Raw genomic sequence first — 10,574 nt, 5'->3', positions numbered from 1 at the left:
AAGTCGGACCCCGGTTAACCTCCTCCTCCTCTCTCCTGCCTCTCCTCCTACGCTCTGCCGGCTCTCCTCGTCCACTCTCCTCTTTATAAAGAAAATCCAGCGGGTCCGGCTCCTCTTCCTTATTGGTCAGGTGGAGCCGTTACCTCACTCCGGGACCCGTGACGCAGCGTCTTGGCGCATCCTTCATGTGCGCCTCTTCTTGTTTCTTACACTGAGAGTCTTCCAGTCCGCTCAGAGGGATGAAGACGGACCCGCGGCGAACCGGGAGCGCTCGGTGCTGAAACACTTCCCATCCCGGGAGGAGCGCGGCGCACACGAGCAGCGGCTCTCTCCGTCTCCGCTTCTCTTCTACGCACACTTTCTCTGCGAGCTCCCCCCGCCCATACTCACACACACACCAGTCACTCACGCGCCCACGCACGCCCTCCGTAGTAAATCACGGCGCTGATCTCAAAGGCGAGTGTGGATCTGTCTCTTTCTCGCTCTTTCTTCGACGGGACGACTCGGGAAGCGCACCAGAGAAGTAAGTAACGCGCGCTCCTAACTCCGGTTTGTTTCCAGCTCCACTTCCAGACCTTCCAGGTCCAGTTTAGGGGGTCAAACTGAGACCAGTTTCTGTCCAAACTTTCAGATCAGCGCGTGTTTTCATCCATCAAATTTCAAGAGTAGAAAACCAAAAAAAAAGTTGAGTTTTAGCTGAAATTTGTCCCGGATTTTAAACACCTGCGCAGCTTTGGGTCTTGTTTTCCCCAGTTTCTAATCAGCTACGGACTAAATCTACTCCAGTTTTGCTGCGTAAACCAAACAAAGCTTCTGTGATTTCTCTCTTTCTCACTAATCAAACAAAACCAGGACAGTGTCCAGCCTTGGACAGTGGACCCTTCCTGTAGCTGCTGTCCTTATCGTGGATTCATTGTTGTTATATCAGCCGTGAGCAAGGCAGTGCGTAAAAGTACGCGTCTAGCTCTAATAAGGGTTGTTTTCTAACCAAAATCATCCCCAAAACGGTCAAAACTCTACAATTATCTTACTTTTGTCACTTTTTAAATAACATTTCTCAAAACTGAAGATGCAAACGTTTGGTTTTGGGTTCCCTTTCGGTTTTTTATAGTTACATTTGTTTTGAAAGTCATGAAATAAATTTAGTATTTAGAGTTATTAAAGCAGGACTTCCCTGTTCAGTTCTCAGCAGCTGAGAAACGTTTTCCTGTCCTTCAAATTCAGATTCAAACCAAAAGTTTCAGTTTTGACACAAACCCCATCACAGGAGGGTGTTTCACATCTCCTTTCAGAGCTCAGAAGCTCTGATCTTTTACCTGAAAATTATTTAAACTGTTTTTTATTACGTGAGTAAAGAACAGAGGATTTGGCTTCTTATCATTTGCATGATCCTTCATTTATTTATTTATTTATTTATTAAGTAAAAACCAAGTTTGAATAAAACCATAGTTGAAACATGCAGAGGTGTGAGAGGATCTGGGTCACTGCAACGCTTCACTCGGGGATTTCAGTGAAACTTGGCGTCATATTCAAAGTAACCTTTGTGGAAATGTTTCAGTCACTTTCTGCTTTGTTTGCTGCTCCATATCTGGGGTTTTGTGTCTTTTCTGACCGGTTTACTTGTAAAAAAAAAAGCTCTAGATTTTTCAGAAATGATTCATATCAGTTGAATTTGTGCAACATTTTTAAATTTGGACTCTTAAACCTTCTGTAAACCGTGATGCATGTGTGTGAGGGGATGCTTTTTACACATTTTTAAAATCACACATGAAATGATTCACATGATTTTATTAACAGCAGGACAACCCTGGGAGCTAAATGTTAACTTGGCAACTTTAACTTTGTTTTCTGACACATTATTTAACTTTTCATTGGTTTTAAGTTTTGCTGCAGGTGTGTTTTCTTCAGAAACACAAAAACAGTTTCTGAAAGCATCGATAAATGAGAACGGACAAAAGAACGCAAAAGACCATTAAAAAACGTCTGCAGCTGACGCGTCTTTAATTCTAAATGTGCAAAACTTTACAGGTTCAGTCGTATTTTTATCTCCCAGGTTTATGAAGCAAGTCTAAAAAGTCTTACATAAACCGTATTGTGTGTATTTGTAACTAAAACAACTGCTAAAGGAAAAAAAACGTAGAATAAACGTCACGGAGATTATTCATGCAGAAAAATCTGTATGAAATAAATAAACCTGAAGGTCAGACTTTTAATGCAGCTTTTTATTTCTGTTAACTGAGAAATCCTAGAAAGAAAATAAACTGTGTAAATTCACATAATTAATAAATTAATTAAAATGTATTAAAACAAGACTCATTGATTGATTTTCAATAATCAACTTCCTTTGTTTTAATAAAAAAAGTGACTTAAAAATAATCTACTGTGAATATTTCATCTAAACACTAAAATAAATCACCTCGGTGTTTGTTTCATCTAAAACAAACTATTTGTTTAATAAAATCCTTCAGAATGAAATAATATTTCCCTTTAATAATAAACAATCCACGATATCAGCTTTTATCTGTGGTTCAGTGATGAACTTAAACAACACTATGGATGTTTGGACTCGTTTTCATTTACATTAATGATTAAAAACCATTTATTCCAAACTTCCAGTTTACTTAACCGGGAAAGCGCCAATCAGCTCTGGGACTCGTGACCCAGTTTCCAGCGGACAAAACCTTTTAGAAAATATCCAATCAAGTATCGTCTAAATGCGCTGATTTCTAAAGAGGTAAAAGCAGGATTTAACTCTCGGAGGGAATAAAGGAACTTTGTGTTTGGTGTTCAGAGCAGAGTGAAATCCCTCTGACGGTAGAAGAAGCTGTCGATTCTTCTCAGCTGCTGACAAGACGTAAAAATCAAGGTTAGCCCTCAGGGGAGGCGGAGGAAATGGGAAATGATTTTGGTTATTACAGCCAGGTGTTACTTCTCTGTGGGAATATCTCCTTGAACTATTTTAAAGACGGCGCCGTTTCCCTTGGTGAAGAAATGAGTTCTTCCTCTTTTTTGTGCGTGCGATCGATAAAAGCTGCTTTCCAGACGCTCACAGGTGCTGATTTTTACATTTCAGGTTGTCTGCTGCTTGTTAGTTTTAGGACCTCTAATCCAGCTATAATTATGGAAATAGTTTGTGTGTTTTCTTTTCTTTTTTATTAATTAGGTCGCTCCTCTCCGTGTGTGTGTGTGTGTGAGGCCCCCTGGTCATGCCTTTTTAGCTGCCCTGCGTGATGCCTGATCATGACAGCACCACCCTCCTAACCAGACAGACCAAGCGCAGACGTGTCGACATCGGGGTGAAAAGAACTGTGGGCAGCGCGATTTTTGCCCGTGCCAGAGACACCCTTTTGGACACCATGAACCAATCGCACGGCCCTGACCAGGACGGAGACTGCTCATTGGTCGGTCACGGCCACGGGGGGTCTGGCAGCGATGGGGAGAAGTCAAACGTCCTGAGGAAGCTGCTGAAGAGGGCCAACTCGTATGAAGACGCCATGATGCCTTTTCCTGGGGCCACAATCATCTCACAGTTATTAAAGAACAACATGGGGAAGAACGGAGGGAGTGATTCAGGCTTCCAGGTACATACCCGCAGGAAAAAGTAGATTTTAGTTTTGATTTTTGTTCAACCGACATTCAAAAGGTGTTTCAGTCACTCGTTAGGAAACCCGTATAGTTGAGTTTTTCTGATCTTTGTCTCAGGGAAGCGGAGCTCTGTCCAGCGGAGGCTCAGAGATCCAAGCCGAGGACGCCTGCAGCAACTCCTCCCGTGACAGTCCATCTGACTGCCTTTCTCCTGGGCCCCCTCTTCCTCCTCAGTCCTCCTCCTCATCCTTTGGTCGACCGCCACCGCCCTCCAACCACATCTCTCATGCTCCAACTCAGCCCCTCTCCCTGTCCTCCTTTGACTTGGACCGCCTGTCGGACGAGCACCTCAGAGCCAAGCGAGCTCGTGTGGAGAACATCATCCGTGGCATGAGTCACTCCCCGTTGGTGCGGCCCAACGGCACCGACCCCAACCAGGACAGCAGCCGAGAAAACGACAACGGAAGCTGCGACCTCAGAGGAGATGATGGCAGTCACACCACCAGCAGGCGCATCAACTGCCCTTCGTCCCTCCTGAGCTCTCCGGGCTCACGGGGCGGTGTGGTCAGCGTTGGCGAGGTTTACAGAGAAAACAAGAGGAAGCAGCGTCTGCCTCAGCAGCAGCACAGCTTCACCCAGCTGGTTTGTTCCAGGCAGGAGCAACGGCAGGAGGAGAGAAGGCAGCTCAAACTGCAACTAGAAGACATGCAGGTACCATTGCTGGGGTTGGGGTTAACCCTAACTCAGATTTAAGCTAGGATTAGGGTTAGGGTTAACCCTAATCCTAGCTTAAATCAAAGGTCATTTAAGACCTCAGTTGAGCTCTGAAGTAAGTTTACTTGGGTCTTTTGAGACTTTTCTCCTTCCTTTGTTCAGAAACAGCTGCGTCAGCTTCAGGAGAAGTTTTACCAGATCTACGACTCTGAGACCGAGGAGGAGGAGGAAAACGGTGTGACAGGAGAGGCCGACCGAAGTGGAGACAGAGAAGAAGATGGAAACTTGTCCGAGGACAGCATTCGGTCTGACGGTTTGGAGGAGAGGCACAGGGACAGAGGGCGGCACAACCACGATGACCTGTCCGAACTAGACCCAGGGCTGTTCCTGGACCGAGCCAGGGCACTCCTCCGTGAGCAGGTCTTGATAGACGGAGACATGGAGGAGGACGTGGACAGTAGAGAAGAGGAGGAGAGAAGAGGAGAAAGAGTGATGAAGAGGAGAAAGGGAGCATCAGTGGCGGAGGGAGGAGGAGGAAGTGGAGGAAGGCAGTTGGCTGAGACTCTGAAGCAGGAGCTGAACTGTGCCGTGTCTCAGGTTGTTGACACTGTCGTTAAGGGCTTCTCCACGCCACCCAAGCAGACCTCCGGTCACCATCATGGCTGCCATAGCAGCACACCTGCCGCACCTTCCTCCTCCTCCAACTCATCGTCCTCCTGCCCTCCACCATTCGGCCCCCTGCCCCCCCTCACCCCGGACTCGCGTTTCAGCGGTGGGAACCTGGCTCTTGGTCTGAACGGCGACGGCAGTCCCACCCCAAACTACCACACCTCCAACCAGAGGCTGCACTGCTTTGGCGACATGATCGTCCCCAGTCCACTGGACTCATTTGGCGGTCTGGGTGGAAGACTGAGCGGCGTGCCAACACCAAACGATCAAACAGAGGCATTGCCGCTGGTGGTGCGCAAGAGTGGGGGGAGTGGAGGAGAGAACCCTGCTCCTTCTCTCCCTCCACCTCCCCCTCCTCATCATCCCTCTCTCCACCCGTCTCCCCTCACAGCGTCCCTGGGGTTTAGCCCTCCGTCGTTCCGCCACCCGTTCCCTCTTCCTCTTATGGGTTACCCCTTTCAGAGCCCCCTGGCGTCCCACGGGGGTGGCGCTGGCTACCCTCCAGGGCTGAAGGACCACAGTCGGTCCTCTCCCGATTCAATGGACATAACCCGGGAAGCGGTCAGCCTCAGGACCAAAATGGCATCCCTCGGAGGAGGTCACATGGGTCACCACCACCACCACCACCACAGGCAGAGCTCTCCAAGCCAACACGGGCCAGAGGGTCTGTCGCTGTCCCTCATCAAATCCGAGTGCGGGGATCTCCAGGACATGTCCGACATCTCGCCCTTTTCAGGCAGCACTGTATCCTTACCCACGCTTGTAAACAACTGAGTGGTGTCTCTGTGTTTAAAAACCCACCAAAACAACTAATTCGGGGTAACAAATCAACCTTTTTTTACAGTGAATGTGCTGGAGTGGAACCTTCTTGGTGCCCAAGAGTCACATTTTTAATGCAGTCAAACGCAGAGCTGTCGTGGAGGCAGCAGCAGCAGGAGCAAAGTGACACAAAGTCTTTAATATCAATTAATCTGCATTAATTGGTTCCTGCTCTGAGCCTCTTGTTTCCTCGGTGAGTGGGGAAGATGAAAAGGGCGCGCCGGGTCTTGCAAGAGGGGGAAGATTAAACAGGTTGCACGCTGCTCTCTCAAGCTCTTTTAAGTCTGTGCAGCAGGTTGTGTTGTTTAAAGGTGCGGAGAGAGACCAGCGAGCTCCCTCTTCAACACACACACACACACACACACACACACACACACACACACACACACACACACACACACACACACACACACACACACACACACACACACACACACACACACACACACACACACACACCCCGTCTGAGACACTCATGCGGCGTTAACGTTCTCTTTCATCGCAAAGACTTTGTACATAAACGCTCAAAGCAAATCATATTTCATTTTGTCTGCGTGTGCGTGAGGTAAGACCTTGTTCACATGAGCTCAAAGCTAATCATATTTCAAAGAGCGTGGCAGAGGAGCAGGCAAATGGTTGGCTTTCTAAGTGTGTGTGTGTGTGTGTGGGGGGGGGGGGGGCAAACACGAAGAAGAGGATAATATCAGAAATGTCTTTATAATATTTAGCCTGTTGTCTCCCCCTCCTCCCCGATGCCATTTTGGAACAACTCCTACTCACTTTCATTTGCTGGCCTCCGTCCCCAGTTGCTTGGCAGCTGCTGTGCCGCACACACACTCGGCATTCCCGGCTCGTGCGTGTGGACAGGTGTTTGCAGGTAGCTGTTTATCTTTTCGTCCCTAACCTTTCATATGGAGAGGGCTTCTCCCAGCGTGTACACGCTGACTCACACAGGCACACAAACACACACGTTTGAACAACAAAGAAAAGAAAAATAAGACTTTGAACCTGACAGGGACTCCTTGCAGCTGCGATACGAGGATTTGATCACAGTGGCGTCTTCAAAGCTAATTTAGATGTCGCTTTAATTAAAAGCAAGAAGTATTTGACACGGCTCTTGATCCTGGTGAGCCGTTTCAAATCAAAATGTTCTCCTATTCATTTGTTACGGGGGTAAAGTAATCTTTGAAACTGGACATTAGTATTTCAAAGACAGGGACAAACCTCTAAAGCCATGAATGAAACAAACAATCACTCATTTTTTTCTGGAGGGAATTTGATGGTGTCTGAGGGGAAACATGACGAGGAAGCTCTTAATATTCCCAAGTTTGAAACGAAAGCCAGAGTGTCATCAATCAATGAAAATGTTGGAAACAATAGTTTAAATAATACAATACAGTCAAAATGTCCATATAAGAAGATATTTCCAAAATAACATTTGTCCAACATTTTGTTTCCAGAGTTAAGGTGAAATATCCAAATTAAAGACATTTTTAAAAGAAAGTCTAAATAATGACCGCTGCAATAAGTCTACAATTTGAAGGTTAAAGTCAAAATGTTTAAAACAGAAAAATCATCCAGAGTCAGCTGTTTGGGATAAAAAATAACACAGAACTCCAGAATGAGTCGCATTTTTAAGAGAAAAAAAATTCCAAGTTGAAATCCCAAAATTAGTCATCCACTTGGAAAATTTTTTCCAGACTAACCTTGAAACGTTAGTCAAAAATTTCTGCTGCCGAGAACTGAAAAGGGAAGTCCGGCTTTAATAACGTTAAACACTTTTTATCAAAATGATAAAAGTCAAAAATTTTGAGAAAGTCAAATTATTTCCAGAAAAGAATTTAAATTTTGACAATTCAACAAAAATCTGTTTCCACAAGTTAAAAAGTTAATTAAAAAGTTGTTTAAAATAATGTTAAAGGATCAAGTTTAATAATAATAATAATAATAATAATAATAATAATAATAATACATTTTATTTAAAAGCGCCTTTCAGAACACCCAAGGTCACTTGACAGAAAATACTTAGTAAAATACAATAAAGTAACAATAAAACTCAAACAAGAAAAAACAAAGAGAGAAACAGTTCAATAAAATCAGAGGTCATAGGCAGATTTAAACATGTGTGTTTTGAGTTTGGTTTTGAAAAGGGTAAAACTGTCGATGTTCCTGATGTCTGGGGGGGAGTGAGTTCCAGAGACGAGGAGCAGAGCGGCTGAAAGCTCTGCTCCCCATGGTAGCGAGACGGGCAGAAGGAACAGCAAGATGGAGGGATGAAGAAGATCTGAGTGAACGGGACGGGGTGTGAATACTTATAAGGTCTGAGATATATGGAGGAGAGAGGTTGTGGATGGCTTTGAAGGTATGGAGGAGAAGTTTGAAGATGGACCTGAATTTAACTGGGAGCCAGTGAAGCTGTTGGAGATTCGGGGCGATGTGGTGAAAGTAAGGTGTTCTGGTGATAATACGGGCTGCTGAATTCTGGACCAGTTGCAGTTTATGAAGGAGTTTGTTGGGGAGACCATAAAGAAGTGAATTGCAATAGTCGAGACGGGAGGTGACGAGGCTGTGGACGAGAATAGTGGCAGTGTGAGGGGTCAGTGAGGGGCGGAGACGGTTTTTGGAACATAGATGGAAGTATGCTGACCGAATTATGTTATTGATGTGAGCTTGAAAAGAAAGTGAGCTGTCGAGGATGACACCCAGACTCTTGACGTGAGGGGAGGGGGAGACTATGGCGCTGTCAATTGTTAAAGAAAAGCTGTCAGATTTTGGTGGATTTAGAACCAACTAGAAGAAGTTCAGTTTTATTGCCGTTGAGTTTGAGGAAATTAGAGGTGAACCATGATTTGATTTCAGAGAGGCAGAGTGTAAGGGAGGATGGTGGGAGAGTTGAGTTGGGCTTACTGGAAATGTAGAGCTGGGTGTCATCTGCAAAGCAGTGGAACTGGATATTGAATTTGCGGAAGATTTTGCCGATAGGGAGGAGATAAACTATGAAGAGGAGGGGCCCTAGGACAGAGCCCTGGGGCACACCTGACTTGACTGGGGAGGGTTCTGAGGAAAAGGATTTTAACTGGATGAACTGAGTACGGCCAGTAAGGTAAGATTGAAACCAGCAGAGGGGGGTGTGAGTGATGCCTAAGGAAGGGAGTCTATTGAGGAGGATGGGATGAGAAACGGTGTCAAAGGCCGCACTCAGATCGAGGAGAATGAGAATAGAGATTAAAGTAGATATGTTAATAAAAATTTACAGTTCCAGAATGAAGAATAAAGAAACAACTCTAAATATTATTTCTCACTACAAAGTTGAAAGGTCAACGATAAAGTAGCGCCTCAAGAATTATTATTATTATTATTATTATTATTATTATTATTATTATTATTATTATTATTATTATTATTATTATTATTATACGTTTCTAAGTATAAAGTTCTTATGTTGAGAAGAAAGTCTAATTTATTTTCCAGAATCAAGTAAAAATGATAAGAAAATAATTCTGAATAGTTACTAATACTACTGAAGTAAACTTAACTCCTGCAGCCACATCTGTCTCAGCAGCAGAGGAACTTCCTGTGGTCCTTCAAAATAAAAGTCTCAAACATAAACACACCTCTAAATACTTCAAAATCATGAGAATAGCCATCCTGCTGCTGAATTAAACCAACTCTCTGATGAGTCTACATGTTTTGTTCTTATCCAGATGAAACTTATGGTGCGTGTGTGACAAAGCATTATGGGTATTATAGGTTGTCATGTCGGTTTAGTTTATGATTTCTCTCTAACTGTCCAAAAATCTCATTACTTCTCACAATTACAACTTTTTTACTTGAAATAATGTTGAGAATTTTTCCTACCCATTTGGACTTTTTCTTTCAATTTGGCTTTGTTCTGGAAGTACTGATTCATCTTTCGTTTTAACATCTTGACTTAGTCAACAGCAGGTTTAGCTTACTTTAAAGGTGTGGAACACTCATTTAATCAACACATTTTCAGTGGGCTTTAGTAGGAATTAATGCCTTGTAAGTCGTACTCTGGGGAAACAAAGCACCGGTGCACCATTTTCAGAAAGTAGAAGTGAGCCACATCACAGCTGGGCTTCAGTGTTCAACGCTGATGTCTTATCGCCACACAATAGCACAAGCCTGGAGGAGTTTTGCTGTGTGGTGGAGTTGCTAATGCTAACAATTAGCGTCTACTAGCTGAGATGTTTTCTGCTGTTTCCTGAATGCCAAACCATTAACAGCTTTCCCATCATGAGTCTAGATGGGTGAGTCCATGAATGTTAAGTGACAGAGTGATGTAGATCTGTCAGGATTTTCTAATCCTAGAGTTTCACCGTCTTATTTTCTATCAGAAGCTAATGCAGGAAATAGGTGTAGGAGACTATTTTCATGTTCAGCCTGCATGAACTTGCCTGCATAAGCTCATGTCTCAAAGAAACGGCCAAGTTTAAGCAGTCCAAAGTTGTGTCAAACGAGCGCTGTTCCTCAGCTGAAGCTAGCTTTGTAGCTTCACCGTTGCAACATCCCTCAGCAAATATCAGAGCTGTGATTGGCCAGACTTACACTTAGCTGAGCCAATGGTAGACCTGCTGAGGCCACAGTGGAGCATGGCTGGACCGGCACGCAGAGCAAAATCAACTGCTACGGTGCGTCTAGATTTTTAGATTAAATTTTTACAACATTTGTCTCAAACTTGCCACATTTTGCAGAAACTCTCTCCATTACGAATTTGGTAGAACTTGGGTCTACTTCACCTGGGAGACTCTCCCTCTCACCAAACA

At 44.5% G+C, this 10,574-nt stretch overlaps 1 protein-coding gene across 3 annotated transcripts in view; it reads left to right on the top strand.

Moving 5' to 3' along the window:
* Nucleotides 1-385: 385 nt before the first annotated feature.
* The window catches only part of prox1a (prospero homeobox 1a), a 56,910-nt gene continuing 46,721 nt past the window's right edge, over nt 386-10,574 (top strand). For 2 of the 3 annotated variants that reach the window (XM_015946672.3, XM_070547254.1), the window contains exons 1-4: nt 386-523; nt 3,164-3,581; nt 3,703-4,296; nt 4,462-5,712. In XM_015946672.3, coding sequence (XP_015802158.3) covers nt 3,231-3,581; nt 3,703-4,296; nt 4,462-5,712 — 2,196 coding nt within the window. In that variant the 5' untranslated portion in view covers nt 386-523; nt 3,164-3,230. Of the gene's footprint in view, nt 524-3,130; nt 3,582-3,702; nt 4,297-4,461; nt 5,713-10,574 lie in introns of all 3 variants that reach the window. The other variant, XM_070547253.1, reaches the window with a different exon arrangement.

This window comes from Nothobranchius furzeri, chromosome 2 (assembly GCF_043380555.1).
Source record: "Nothobranchius furzeri strain GRZ-AD chromosome 2, NfurGRZ-RIMD1, whole genome shotgun sequence".
NCBI classification, from domain to species: domain Eukaryota; kingdom Metazoa; phylum Chordata; class Actinopteri; order Cyprinodontiformes; family Nothobranchiidae; genus Nothobranchius; species Nothobranchius furzeri.
This window is presented reverse-complemented; position numbering and strand designations above follow the sequence as displayed.